Genomic DNA, 15,877 nt, shown 5'->3' with positions numbered 1-15,877 from the left:
GGTAAGGATCTCCACCATAATGGTACGTGCTTAGGGACAGTGCTGGGACTGGAAGCTACCTGTCAAGACTCCCAGATCTCTGTCTCAGGCCGCCTTTACTTTCTTCGAGCTTACTTCTGGGGCCATGATTCTATAAAAACAAGTCACATTGGCCGGACGCGGTGGCTCACACCTATAATCCCAGCACTTTGGAAGGCGGAGGGGGCGTGGATCACCTGAGGTCAGGAGTTCAAGGCCAGCGTGGCCAACATGGTGAAACCCCGTCTCCACTAAACATACAAAAAATTATCTGGGCGTAATGGCAGACGCCTGTAATCCCAAACTACTCCGGAGGCTGAGGCAGGACAATTGCTTGAAACCAGGAGGCAGAGACTGCAATAAGAGGAGATGACTCCACTGCACTCCAGCCTGGGAAACAAGAGCGAAACTCCGTCTCAAAAAAGAAAAAAAAAAAAAAGCACATTAAGGCAGATCATTTTTGCACACTGGTTTTCAACCCAGCTGCACAACAGAATTACCCAAGAACTTTAGAAATTCTGATGTCGCAGCCTCCCCTCTCCCACCAGGATTGTGATGTAATTCAGCTGGGGTGTGGCCCTAGCACAGGAAGTTTCTAGAGCTCCCCTAGGTAATCCTACTGTGCAGCCATGGCTGGGAAGTCCTGCCATGGAACAAAGCATGGTGGGAATACAACTTGCTGAGAATTAAGAGAAACTTTTCCAACTGTTTGTCATATTCCAATCTAAGCTGGTGTTCCCTGCTGAAAATTTCTATTACTGATGAGAGTAATCCCTGCTCCTCCCAGCCCTTCTGAGACGACACTCCAGGTCCTCTCCCAGCCTCTAGGAGTGTACCACTGCAATCGAAATGACCATTAAAAGAGAGATCTGAAAACAAGTTTCGAAACATTAAGAAAAGCAAGGGAAGGAAATCCCCCTATTTGGACAAGTCTCCATAAGCAATCCAGAGGAAAGGGAGGCTATCTGGCGATAATTCCGGCCAAGAGTATTTGGGTATTTTCCCAGAATTACCCAAGTAATCCTGTGAAAGGCAAATCTATGGAGGCTAAATTATGTACAGACTGCCCAAATCATGGGTTTTAATCAAAAATTAGCTGATTCTGGAAAGTGTGAAAACCAAGGAACCGCTGGCATCCTGAATTTGACTCGACCCTTGACCCCTGCCCTCTTCCCTAAGCAGCTTCCTCCAAGTCTTGGTATAATAAACCACTACCAGGCAAACTGAATTAATCAGACACCCTCTCCCAGGGCCCTTCCGCGCCGCCTCGGGGCCTGAACCTCCCACTTGGGAAAACTCCCCAGTTTCTACACCCCGTCTAGCCCTGGAGAAGATCCTGGGAGGATTCGGAAGGGGTGTGGTCTGGGCCAGTCCTCGGGCACCCGCCCACCAGAGCCACCTCTAGACCGCAGAGACACCAGGGACCCCACCTGGTCTAGCGTCCGCACACCTTACAACGCTACACACACACACCCCCCCCGACACTCGGCTGCGGGCGGCACTAAGGTGACGGTGTCAGAAGTTCACCAAGTCCTCAGAAGGGCGGAAGTGAGGAGGAGTGTCCCAGCACCCGAGCCTCTCCCCGCGCCGCCCAAGCCTCAGCCTGGAGCTAGAGAGGGGGCTCCGCGAAGGACTGTCGGAAAGCATGGGGTGTCGCGGACTGCTGCAGACTACCCCTCCCCAGCTCAGGCTCCGCCTTCTCGCCCCGGCTCTGCCTAGTTGGAAGCAAGACCCGGGCAAGGGCGAAAAGCTGGGGCAGGGTCCCAGAAGGCTGGGTCGAGGCTAAACGCCAAGATCGACCCCGCCAGAGCACGCCTAAGCTCCAACCCCGCGCCACCTGTCCCCAGCTTGGGCGGTAGCGCAGCCCCAGGATGGACCTTCGAGGAAGAGAGGGCGCCCCACGCTGTAGCGATTTTCGCTGTAGCTCAGGCTGGAAGCAGAGTCCCCGGGAGGGGCGCAAGACGCACAGGCTGCCCTACCTGTCCGGCGATGTAGAGCAAGCACCAGGTGCCACCGAGGAAGCGGGCCAGGAACCCGGGGTGCTGGGTCGCCTCCAGCCGTGCCATGGTCCCCATGGCGGGGACCAAGGGGAGTCTCGGGCGAGACCCCTCCCTGAAAGAGGTGGCCGCCTCCTGCGCGGACTGCAGTGGCTCGGCGGATGTGGCTGCCGGCAGGCGGGCTCCGGCGTGCTCCCCTCGAGGCAGGGCTGCCCTGAGGCTGGCGGCGCGGCTTTGGAGCGGTGTTGCGGCCACGGAGCGGGGCAGCTTTGAATGGGAGCGCGTGCGCTGGGGGTGGGGGCGTTATTTGTGAATGTGCTGCTTGTCTTGGCTCGGGATGGCTCGCGCTCCCCCCCCCACCCCGCAACACCCCCTCCAGCTCCTGCTCCTCCCCTCCCGTGTCAGCCCAGCGGAGGCGGGGAGCGCAGACACCCAGCCGCCCCGGCAGCTACAGCGGTGCGCGCTTCGGGAAACCCGAGCGGGGCTGCGCGCTGGCTTCTATTTATTTATTCTTTTATAAAGGGAGGATCGCTCACTGCCCACCTTGCTCGAGTTTGGAATGCCACCCTGCCGGCCCTCGGAGAAGGAAACGCTCCCCCTGGACGCTGGCGCTTTCCCAGAAATGAGTACTAGGAGGCATTCCCTGCGCGCTTTCCCTGGAGCTTGGAGCTCCCAGTGCTGCTGCTGCACTGGGAGTCCCGCAGGACCCTCCAGGGACTGGGGACGATTTTGTGCGTGTCGGGAGGGGGCAATGATTAAGAAAGTCACAACCTCACGTAATGGGACAAAACTGAAATTGTTATGACCTGTTTCTCCGTGGGGACCTGTCCTCTGGGTGCTCATGGAGCTTTTCCCATGGAGTCGATTTATTTCACAACTTGGGTCTGGAAAAAGCTGAGCTCGGGAGTGGCGGGGATCCACAACAGCTGGGATGGGACGCCGTGAACCCGAAGCCCGCATCGGGCATAGGGAACCCCAGAAGTGGGTTGTCTGGTTGTCTTTCTGTACTAAGGGGTTGCTGGGGACAAACTAGGGCGCCCCCTTCTCTGGTTTGGACCACGCTCTCAGTACACAGGAGGCTTTCAGGCTGTCTCTTTAACAGAAGATAAACATTGAGCTCAGCTGCAGGGCTTTTTTTTTTTTTTTTTTTTTCCTTTTCTTTTCTTTTTTTGCCATTGGGACTCAGGCTCATTTCTTCCTGAAAATTTGGCGCTACAGAGCCAGTCTCCCAAAGCATCTTTATAAGAAAGCAAATCTCCCACCCTCCTTCCAACTGTCTTCCAGGCCACTCCACCCCTCTCCAGCCTTGGCAGTAAAGTTAAAAGAGGCGGAGAACTGGCCCCACTTCAGTAAACTCGGTAGGATAAGGAGATTCAGCGCCGCGCTCGTGAAATAACTTTAGTGAAGTTCCCACGTGCGCGCGTTGGGATGAGCCCAGCATAAAATTAAGACGCCACGATACTCCCTAGCAACCATTCACTCAATCCACATATTCCTAAATGCCTACTACTTGCCAGGCGCTGTGCTTGAACGTTGTAACCCATCAGCTACTGAGACAGATGCGGATCCTGCTCTTTTTAATTGGGTAAACAGACCAGACACAAGCTGTCTGCTAATAGAATGAAAGGCAAAGTAAGGGCAGAAGTGCCTGTAGGAAATAAATGTCATATGTGCCAGTATCAGCATGCGTGTGCAGAATAGTTTTGTAGCTGTTAACGGCAAAGGAGCTGCTTTTCAGATTTCATCTATTTTCTCATGTGTACTGAGTTCCCAAAGTGTGAAAAAAAAAATCAGAAGTCGGAAAAATACATCTATCTTTGAACTTAGAATCTCAGAAAGTTAAAGCTCAAAGATCAAAATAGGTGGCGATTCTTTTCCGAAGGAGTTTTAGGCCAAATTTTCAGCTTGAATTGATAAAAAGGAAAAGGCGAGACATTTAAAAATGAATAAATAAACCAAACACACACACACAAAAATAAGAACAAAGATCACAGAGGCTGGAGAAAGGACAATATTTCTATGTTGGATTGTAAATGGCTTCTCTTGATAGGATGATTGAGCCACAGGTTGAGCAGAAAAAAGGCAAGACTGTGCTTGGCAGGCAGGTGGTCCTATCCTGTTGGGGCTGGAGGTAGCTACAGCACCAGGCTGGAAGAAAGAAGGAAAATGATGTGCCAGGCAGCAGTGCTAAGCAACATTAACTGAATTACATTTTCAACCCCCAAGATAGATGCAGATTATCCTAATGACACATCAGTGCTGAAGCTCAATAGCTATATGACAACGATTGGAACTAGGCTCTGGAGGTGAGCACAGAAACAGAATTTCAGGATTGGAAGGGAGCTGTGGCCCAGCCATATACTTCAAACCATAAAGAATTTGGCCATCTAGTCCAATAGCCAAACTCTGATTTTTAAATTCATGAACAAACTAAGGCCCAGGAAAATTAAGCAATGTGTCCAATGTCTCACACATAAGAGGCAGATGAATTCATTCCTACTACAACTTGATTAGAAAAGCATGAGCTTCTATTCCTTGAATAGTGAGCTAACCGAAGAAAACAGGAATTTAAAGTTAACTAATAAGGCAATTAGTTGAGTGTAGAGTTTTTAAAAAAGGGTAGAAGGTCTAAAAGGAGGGAGACCAGCTAGGAAGATGCTGCCGTAAACTGGCCATGCAATGATGAAGCCTTCATTCCTGGAGACGCACTCTGGTGAGTGGAGAACAAAGAGGGTGCTGAGGAAGGGGGACAGGAGAAGGAAGGCACTGATTCTTCTCATAAAATATGAGAAGATGTTATCTCCTTAGAGCATCTCCATGCCAAGGGTTCAACTCAGATCTTTGCATCCAACATCAGACTTGAATGTTAGCAGAACCTGAGTTTGTTGATTTGTTCATTGTCTGCTTAAAAACCAAAGGTTTTTAGATGACTTTTGATCAATATACATTATTGATAGTTTAAAGAATGAATGACAAGGACAAAAATATTCCCTTTATCCACTAAGATCAAGTTTCCTTGATACTGCATAAATTGTAGGGAGGATACTTTAAAACCGTTATCTTTACTTAACAGCTTAATAACCTGATTGTCGCACAAGGACTAAGAAATGCCACATTGCTCAAGCCCTGGAATCCACATGGAGTATTGGAAGAAGCCCACCACCACGGATGGCTCTTCACCTCACCCAGTTCCAATGTCGCCACAGCCACTGCTCTGTACTACGTAGGAGCCCTTTCATTTGAGATTTGCAGCAGGAGAATGTTTTGGCCATGACAAGCCCATCCTCTGAAAGGATAATTCCACTGGAACACAAGAATGCATTATGCTGAGGCTGGCTCTCACCCCTCCACTTAATCTCAGTGGTACTTCTGACTGTTCACCATGTCCCAATCCTTTCTTCAGTTCTCATTCTTCTTCCTAACCTCTTTGCATCCTGCATACTTTTCTTTCCTGAGCTCATCATTTCAATAACATTCTTCTCATAACCATGAACTCTCCTGCCCTTTGGTCTTCACTCCTCAACTCAAAATGAACTCAGTTACCTGCTTTCTCAGTGCCCACCCTCCAGAAGCAAGCACTGCAGGAGAAAGCCACAGAATAGGACAGTTAAGTATCATCAGAAGATCACCTTCACCAGCTTCAGATGGACTCGCAACACTGCCCCTCAGACCTCCTACATTTTTCCTCTCTATTCACTATCATGCTATCCTCCTCTCCACAATGAATATTTCAAACATTCCCCACTTTCTCCAAATCTCCAACTTTTTCACACTCCTCCTTGTCAACAGACATTCAGAGCTCTAACTTTTCAGAGAAAATCAAATTAGTTGAATGGGAGGAATTCCTACCTCTACACTTATGCACCAAATCTATCCACACCATACTTCCCTTCCGTTTTCTCTCTAAGGCTAGTCCCTCTACAATGTTCTGGGTCTGAGCCTTTCTTGCTTTCAACTAGTATAGAAACTTACGAGTTTTCCCTTCTCTGTACTGTGATTCAACAACTCCCTGTAAACTGTATCCTACCTTTTAATATTCGAACATACTCAAGCCCCTCCCATGTATAAATAAGAAGATGAACTCTCCTTCGATGATCCCATATCTATCGTCTTCCCATCATAACCACATTTCTTGAAGCTTTTGTTTATATTCCCTATTGCTTTCCTCCATGTCTATTTAATCTTCAATCCATTCCAGTCAGAATTCGGCCACCATCGCTCTATGAAAATCGAAACTGCTCTAGTCACCAGTAACCTCCATGTTGTCACATCCAGTGGACATCGGTCAGTCCTCTTCCTTGTCCTCACAAAACTTCATGACATGGTTGATTGTTCCTTCCTGAAAACATTCTACTTTCTTGGCTGTTCATCTGCCACTGGGATGCTCCTTCTAGGCACACTTTTTTGAAAGTTGTGTCCCTTTCCCTCTAGATCCCCTTCAACGATTAACTCATTACTGAGCCTCTCCCATATATGGGTTGGATTTCCTATTTACGTGCATGGATACACCTGTATTCTTTTCCTCCAAAGAACCGATTTTAATTTGTGATTAATCTTTTATTAACCGAAATAACCAAAATGTGTCCTTTTTTCTCCCACTAGGTTGTAAATTCTACAAGAGCAGTTCATCATTGTGGTGCCAATGCCTACTCAATCCAAATGCCTAGCACATGTTTGATGAAATTTGTTGAATTAATAAATGGATGAATTAGCACTTCGCAGCTTTCAGGGGGCTGGAAACTTAACTGTTAGGCAAGACACAAATAGCAAGCACCTAGAAGATAAACATGATAAGATATTGACCTTTATCCTAGTACCTATGGTCATCTTCCAACATGGCAGGTATTCCAAAAAATGACTAAGTGAATGGAAAGAACCCACTAACAGAGTGAGAGACCAACTAATCATGTAAACTCCTAGGCAAACTCCCAATTTAAAAAATCCACAGGCCTATGTATAATTCTTGAATAGATAATACAACATTCAAGGTCATAGCAACAACTCTTCCTTCTTTTAAGAAATGAAGTTTGGTTTGGAGCCAATTATATTACCCATCATAACCTCAAAATGTCTCCAATAAAAAAACAACCATAATAAAAATAATGTACACAGAAAGTCCACCACAATATATTTTTTCATAAATATATAGAAGGAGGGGGAGGGAGGAGACTCTCATTCTGTTACCCAGAGTTCAGATTTATCTAAAGTGTTCTAATGAGTGTATTGTATACATTATAAAATGTTCAACAAGAATGGATTTTTCTGATAGCTGGCTCAAATCCTGCTTCATTCCCCTCTTCGTCTTTCACTGGATATGCCCTCTTGTCAGCCTTTCTTTGCCTCAATAGACAAGGAAAACACAGAGCAAAGCTGTTCAGTCAAGCAAAGTGTTCATTTTTGACAAGTTGAATGTCACACACTTTGTTCAAAGAAAATATACATACCTGAATTATACAGTTAACAGTCTCCTCCTTGAATAAAGCCACTTCAATAAAAAACCAGTCCACAGAGACATGTGGCCTCAACTATTGCAAACTGTTAAATTATGTGCATCATTAAAAAATGATAGGAAGCATAAAGTAGTATGTTTATCTCTCACAGAAATGACTCAAAGCCATATTTCAAGAAAGTAAATGCTGGAAACCAGCAGATTTACTTACTACTTGCCCCAGTGTAATGTCTGTTCTAATTCTTTTAGATGAACCTACAGATTTTTCTTTAGCTACTTTATTTATAGATTCTTAAATTCTAAGCATAAAGGTTAGCTGATATTAGATAAACATAGTTGTATGAATTAACATCCAGATCAAAATATTTTAAATTGCCTCTGCTTCCATATAAGGGGAAAACAGTGTCTCGGGAGGGTTGTAACTTATCAGCAGGCTTATCTTTCCATCCTATAACACTGAGTTCCAGAGGAGGGTTTGCGCTCACAGTGATCCCCTGGCATTTGTCTGACTGCATTCACGATAGTGTGTTCGTCATGCGCATACTTAATCTCTTGATGTTGGCTTACAGGAGTCTCAAATATAAAATGTGACAGCATTTGTTTTTCTTACCACAGAAAAAATGACATCACAAACTGTTAAGAGTTTAAACCATATATTATGGCTTTGTTTCAGAGTCACTGTTTGCGTCATAGACTGCCCAACAGGGACAAAATCTAACACACTTAACATTCCTGGATCTAATAACATATATAAGCTCGTCTGGGTGAGGCCCATTGGGTGTGGTTTTATCACACAGAAAATCTTATATAATAATAACCTTTTTAAGACATTGTCATTCTTCCTCCATGTGTTGAAGGATTTGTCCAAATAATACAGCAAAGGACAACAGATTATGAAGGAATAAAAAAAATACGTTTAAAAACAGACATAGGAATTCCGTTTCTTTGCTCTGGAGACCTCAAACTGTTTACCTGAATGGGCAACAAGTGTTCCATACTTCAATTAGTCTGTCAACAAAAATATTCAGTTTCCATTTTATGTTAGCCGGTATGAAAATATGTAAAAGAAGTAAAGAATATGATCCCTGTTTTTTTCAAAGCACACACAATTAAGTTTCATAAAATTCATTTATGAAAGAAATGTATATCTCCAAAATTTTTGTTCTCTATTAAAATATATGCCCTTTGAGAGCAGAGTATTCTGTTCCAGTCATTTTTCCATTCTGTTCCAGTCTTTTTTGCTTAGTACCTACCATACAGTGGGCACTCAATAAATGTTTGATGAACTGTATTGACTATTTATTCATTCATTTATTTAGTTAGTTTTGAGACAGAGTCTCCCTCTGTCACCAGGCTAGAGTGCAGTGACACAAACCGTCTCAACTCACTGCAACCTCTGCCTCCTGGGTTCAAGCAATTCTCCTGCCTCAGCCTCCCAAGTATCTGGGACTACAGGCATGCACCACCACGCCCAGCTAATTTTTGTATTTTTAGTAGAGGCAGGGTTTCACCATGTTGGCCAGGACGGTCTCAATCTCTTAACCTCATGATCCGCCTACCTTGACCTCCCAAAGTGCTGGGATTACAGGCGTAAGCCACTGCACCCAGCCTGAACATTTATTCTAATGCAAACCACATTGATGGGTACTGTGAAGAATAAACACTGATTCTATAGTTATGCCCAGCTTCCTGAAGCCAAAGTGAGAATCTTTCAATGATCAGAACCCTTACTTCTATAAAGTGCTGATATGCAGTTTCTAAGGCATAATCGAAAATACGGTAGAGGAAGTAGTTGTGGTTTACTAGTTAGGTGTTAGCCAGCTAATTCAACATATTTTATAGGGGTTTTCATCTATATAAAAGTATGCCCTTCAAAAAGCAAAATATTCTGTGTGTTTTAGTGTGCTTTGCTTTGTTACCACATCATCCAGTACAATAGCAGTTCACGTTCTTTCTGCTCTCAGGCATACCTAGAAAACTGGTGGATCAAGTACAGTTGTGTACTTATTCTAAACTCACATCTGAAGTTCCTTGACTGTGTTTCAAGGTCTCCAAAAATAAGTCCTGGAAGCTGGATGTCCATGTTTTATAAAATCACATTAGCAAACACAAGAAGGGTAAATTACTGTCATCTGTTTTCTAAGTAACCGTACACTTTTCAGTTGTCACCTGTCACTGGATCTGGATAGCAAGAGTTTCTGCTTATTATAACCAACTTTTATTTTTATTTGAAATCAGTGTTCAAACAAAAGGAAAGTAGGGCTGTTTTGAACTATCATTCTCAGTTTCTGTAGAAGCAGCTATATAGGTGGTAACATTTATTATATCTCTGGTTCATTATGAAAGAAATATCAGTTTGCATATATGGACAGAATTCCCTTCAGTTTTGCTGGAAAATCAGAACTTCAACATTGACTCTCCAGATAGCACTGGAAATTCATACAATGAGAATAAAGACATGAGAGCACAGGATTTTGTCTACTTGGTTTGCCTCTCATGAACAACATAGTAAAATAATCCCTCAGAGAATTAAAATGAATTGTGATATAGGATATAACTTTTTTTGAGACAGAGTCTTGCTCTGTCTCCCATGCTGGAGTATAGTGGCACGATCTCAGGTCACTGCAACCTCCGCCTCCCAGGATCAAGCAATTCTTGTGCCTTAGCCTCCCGAGTAGCTAGGATTATAGGCACCCACCACCATGCCCAGCTAATTTTTGTATTTTTTGTAGAGATGGAGTTTCACCACGTTGGCCAGGCTGGTCTCAAAGTGATCACCTGCCTCGCCTTCCAAAGTGCTGGGATTACAGGCGTAAGTCACTGTGCCTGGCCATAGAATATGATTTGAAAGCAACTGTTACTTTCGACCCCCAAATTAATGGCTGATGACTTTTAGTTTTTCTCCTAACTGGATGCTGAGCACTAACAACCAAAAAAAAAAAAAAAAAAAAAAAGCACTGGCAAGAAAATGAAATTCAATCAGAAAAAATCAGCAAGATTCTTGGCAACAATAAAATGACCATGGTTTAGAAGATACTATTGATCTTTGCTGATAAGATGATTAAATGAACCAAACTGTGAAAAGCGTTTTGTAAATTGTAAAGCAATGTTAAAAAACATTTCATCCATTATTCAGTAGTATACTACTACATTGCAAAAGACTTTATGGCAGCTTAGAAAGATATTTTAAAAATAGACATGACATGAAAATCAAAAAGACTTTTAATTGTTGATGAGAACACCAACATTCTCAGGGAGTAGAGGTCAGTGTGAGATTATTGGGATATTTCAGGTTCTTCTTCACTTTTAGATATCATTTGAATGTTGTTTCTTGGAACACAAATTAACTTCATAATTGAATAAAGCAATAAAGATATTTCCATTTAGAAAAAAATGGATGAGAAAGAAAAACAAGAATATGGCCTTAAAATGGCCATATTAAAGCCAGAGATGAACTTAGTACAAATGCACATCCCATAAAAAACCACAGCTACGGATTTGGTGCCCACTACCAAGCCTTGACAAAGCACTACAGCCTTGACAAAACTTAGAACTTTCATAGTTGTTTTGTAAATCTGGCCTCAAATAGATTTTATCATGTATGCCCTTAGGTTTATTAGCATAGAGTTAACTAGCAAAAAGTGATACAGTAAAAAATTGATAAGGGAAATTGTAATTTGGCATTTATTATATCTCTAGGCATTTATTGTGTCTAGAAAACTATAATTTCCTTTATCAATTATTGTATCCACCTCTTATAGCAATATTTCATGAAAATGCGTTTTTCTCTTTAAATTGCACATTTAAGTTTTTCAAAAAGAAGATAAGACATAAAAGGGAACAGAAGAGAAAATTCAGAATTGAAGGTGAGGCAAAGTATAGTACCTACGCCATTACATTACAGTGTGTGATGGGTGCTATACGAGGGACAGCCTATTTGTATATAGGGCATGCAAATTGTTACCTTGATCAAGGGCCACATAATGAGAGAAGGGAAGAGCATCTTCTCAGGCTTCATCTGGGCTTTCCACTGGGTTCAGCTTCAGGGATGTTGTGTTGAGATCCCACAGCTGGCCTGAATCAGGATAAAGAGGCATATTAGTTAGGGATGGGTAATAGTAACTGCTGTTAATAGATAGATCCCCAAATCTCAATAGCATAATATAATAGCTGTTTTAGGTAAATAGGTAAATTTTAGACAACAGCATGGCAGTTGGAAATGTGTGAAAAATCCTTCTAGAAAGTCAATGAATGGAACATCAGAAAACTGAGTATTTCTTTAAGAGTTATTTGGAGTTAAAAGATGGACATTGTCATATATTAGTAACAGCCTAAGGGAGATTGTTCAGGAAGCCTTATTTGACCTCCTCTCCCCCACAAGACTAGGTTGGGCATCTTCCCAAAGGCCTCCACTTAACTTGTACTTCCCCTCTTAGGCTGTCCGTTATAGTGCTCATCACATGCTGTAACGTAATGGTGTAATTTTGCATACCCTTAACTAGGCTGTAATCCTCCATGACAGCAAGAATTACATATTCTCACTCTTGTCTTCCCAGTACTCAGAACGGTACCTGGCACATAATAGGTACTTATTCATATTCATTGAAGGAAGACAGGAATGGAAGAAGGAAAGGAAAAATGGAGAGAGGTGAGACGCACAATAACTAAAAACGATGTTAAACCTTAGGAGATAAAGATGAGCTGTAATTTTTGAGAGTTGTGTAAGACAGTCAATTAATTAGAAAGTAAGTCACAGATATCTGATAAATGCCAATTCTAAATGCCGTTATGCTAGAGGAGGAAAGCAGGAAAAAAAATAATGTAAGTTTCATTTTTGCTTTTAAGCTTATCACATTATGTACCATTATGTGAACATAAAATATAGAGAAGAAACATTTTAGAATTAACCTGCCAATCTTCATTTATTTAATTATAATATATAAAAACTTTACTTTGAAAATAAATGTCATTTGTGCCTGTTTCCATCTCCTTCCACAAAGGTAAAAAAGAAAATTTGGGAGCAAACATACAAGGCAAACAGAGCCTCCCTGAAACCCTTGTGCCTGAGATATTGCTACTTAGAGTACATAAATGTATTTATCGAGCTACATGTGCAAATTATGGTGTTGGCTGTGCAAACAAGGCCATGTTACTTAAGTCATTGATGGAACCAAATCTGGAGTCTTTTCAAAGTCTGAAACAGTCTTATCAAAGATTATAAAGCTCTTTACTAACATTCATCTTAAGTGAATGCTAGACTTAAGAAAATAAAGTATGAGGCTTATAGGGATACTTTATAAAAGAGTGAAAGTTGTGAATTATTTCAGGAATTTTCTCATTTATGCAACATTTGTCGCTGAGTATTTCCACATACATTTTATTTAGAGTTAATTTTCCTTTTGAACTGAGTCCTTAAGATTTCGAATAAAATCAATATACAAACTGAGCAGTATCTCCAAAGAAATGCTTATGAAATATAACCCATGCTATATTAACATCACATATATTCAAAACTCCAGCCTTTATGACCTTGATAAGGGAAATATTTATATATGTTTAAAATACATACACCTAGGAAGACGTTTTACTAAGCATGGAACAACATGGTTCATAGAAATATATGAGCTTGAGATACTCTGGCCAATTTGTCAAATATATATTTACATTTTTGTAATGATTTTATGTAATCCACTATATCTCTCAAATTTCATTACAGGTAACATTTCTTGCTATTGTATTTCAGGTGTAATTAAATTAAATTATTAGTGTTTGTCTATGTGTGGTCCTCTGACCATCGGATCAGAATCACCTAGGATGTTTGTTAAATGTGCCCATTCTCAAACTAACATCTATAAATCCAAATCATTGTGTGTTTTCTAACAACATCTAAGACTCTGCCTTCTCTGTTTTAGTGTTTTAAAAATAAAATGGATAAAAAGTGAAAAAATGGATTATGTGATCAATATAGATCATGGATTTTTCTAAACCTCCCAAAATATTTCAATCTAATATGAATATATCCAAAAGAGAACAGATGGGTTCACTGTTTTGGATTCTGCTGAATGACAGAAAGCTTTAGGTCTTCCCTAATGTCATTTGCATTCCCCTAGGCTATCAGAAAGGAATCTGAAATGGACTTTCCTAGAAGAGGGTGTGGAATCTGAAATCTTTCTTTCCAAGATCAGGGTGGCTGCCCAGAGGAAATCCCTCACTTTAGGGGATTACATTCCAGTTTCTAAATGTTTGGAAAACATGAGTTGATGAGCAAGATGGAGAGTTACAGAGAAAATGAGGATGATCTGAACCATGAAGGATTCAGCTCGTTGATTTGGACACCATGCCTGGCTTGAAAGGCCAATGCTTTATTACTTGGCAGGATTCCCATTACATGTCACTCTTTATAGCTCGCATTTTCTAGTCCTTTCAAACACCAATTCTGTAAGGCCTCACATTCCTTTCTCTCATTCATTGACTAAAGACAGACTTTACAGGTACTGGGGAAGTTCCCTCCCTATATTCAGAAATGAATGAAAAATGCTAGGATCATTAAAATTTCTCTATATGAGTTTATTGTTGGTTCCTACTGATTCTAAGTTAGAAATATTTAAAATACCTAAAAGCATCATAATACCAGTCCAGATGATAGTTTTCTCCATTATTGTTATGCCTGTAAAACAGAGATGGTAAACATTGATAGTTTCAATGGGCAGGCAGATAGATGAGTAAGTCATGTACAAGATGAAAGGCAAGTGGAACTGTGGCAAAATGGAGAATCAATGTCTGGTCTGAAGGAATTTTTTTAAATTGCACTGACCAAACCAAATAGTAGTCTTTTAACACTGCTGGCATGGATCCCTGAAAAAGATTTCCAAAACTTTCTTCTAAAATACCTACAATGATTCAGAAGAAAAAAAACACAAAAACCAACTATGGTGAAATAGGTACTATTAGTCAAGCTATTGCAGAATTTGAAAAGAATTTCTACTGACTATAAGAGGGATGGAGTTAAATGGAAAAAACTTCATGGTAGGCCTGCCTAGAAGTCCATAAGAGAACTATTTTTCTGTTTTCACGGTCAGTCCCTGGGGTAACCTCTAAAGCCTACTCCAATCGCAAAACTAAGGAATTATCCTTGCTCCAAGTGATTATTTTCTGTGCAAGGAAAAATAGAGCAGTCTGATTCCCTTTAACTACCTATCGACCATTCAGAGACTACAACTTTCAGGAAGGGGCTGAGCAGGAAGTAGGAAAGGGCATTGTGAAAAGCTTGACCACTTGTAAACATTTCTTTACATATATGTCTCTATTTACTAAAGTGAGTTTCTCAAAGAGAGCAAAGATGACAGTTTACGTGGCTTTGAATAACAGTGGACTAACACAGCACCTGGTATACACAGGGAGTCAATGAATATTAGTTCAACAAATTAACAAATGAATGAGTGTGAAGGGTAGTGAAAAAAAGCTAGCGGAGAGCCCTGACAGCCAAGTTTGTTAGTTCAGAGTTGGCATTTTGCAAGAGAGCATAAACAAAAGGTTTTGAGCTCAAAAATGATTTAAAAGAAATTATTGGAGGAGCCACTAGTGATCTATGTACTAAGGCAAGCAGAATAGGTCAATAGATGAGAATGATGGCTCAAATAACCAAAGTATATACAGTGGCAGTTTAACAAGTAAAACTGCTTGCTAAGTTGCCCGAATATGCAAATTTTAATTCAAAAATGAACATTTTACATAATTGAGAAGTAAATTCAACAAGGAGGCTTTCCAGGTCCCTTGTAAAAAATAGGAAAAATAACATTTGACTGTTCTGTTCTACTTGGATAATACATTTTATTTTAAATAAGTTCAATGGATTGCACCATTGTGGACTTAGCAATATTAAGGGAGTCAATACACCTGGAATCTGTACCCAGTTTCCCACCTGAACTTTTTTTGTGTCATTTTAAGAATCTTCAGCTCTCTTGTTGTGTCAGTGCCTTTATGAGTCAAATGCAGATATAGATTTGACCCCTCATGGGAGTATGAAGATTACTGATAAAATAAGAGTGAAATACAGAAGTTCTCAGGCATTTGAATTCAGTGATTCCCTTTGAACACTGTAGATCACTGTTGTTGTACCTCTTCATATCTGAACATATTTAATGTTATTAACCTGCATGGTAACCTGTGACCCAAAGAGCAACAGAGCATACTTTATTACGAATAGCAGGATACAATGAAGACTAGCTACTTGTCCATCTATGGAGTACGTAGGAGTGGGGAGGTGATAGGAGAGAATGGCTCGTATTTTCCTTTTGGTCCATTTGTGAACATTTCATCACAGCCCATTGGTTCCTGGAATACTTTATTGCTTCCAGCTCTTCAAGAACAACTGCTATTGTGTGGTGTGAGTACAATTAAGAAAGTTCTTAGA

At 41.4% G+C, this 15,877-nt stretch overlaps 1 protein-coding gene across 2 annotated transcripts in view; it reads right to left on the bottom strand.

The window, feature by feature from the left end:
• The window catches only part of ADAMTSL1 (ADAMTS like 1), a 1,072,914-nt gene that overhangs the window by 994,755 nt on the left and 62,282 nt on the right, over nucleotides 1–15,877 (bottom strand). For both annotated transcript variants that reach the window (XM_078369765.1, XM_078369768.1), the window contains one exon: nucleotides 11,429–11,539. In XM_078369765.1, the coding sequence (XP_078225891.1) occupies nucleotides 11,429–11,482 (54 nt within the window). In that variant the 5' untranslated portion in view covers nucleotides 11,483–11,539. The remainder of the gene's footprint in view (nucleotides 1–11,428; nucleotides 11,540–15,877) is intronic.

The sequence above is a fragment of the Callithrix jacchus genome, chromosome 1, assembly GCF_049354715.1.
Source record: "Callithrix jacchus isolate 240 chromosome 1, calJac240_pri, whole genome shotgun sequence".
Taxonomy (NCBI): Eukaryota; Metazoa; Chordata; class Mammalia; order Primates; family Cebidae; genus Callithrix; species Callithrix jacchus.
The sequence above is the reverse complement of the archived record's forward strand: the minus strand, read 5'-3'. Positions and strand labels throughout refer to the sequence as shown.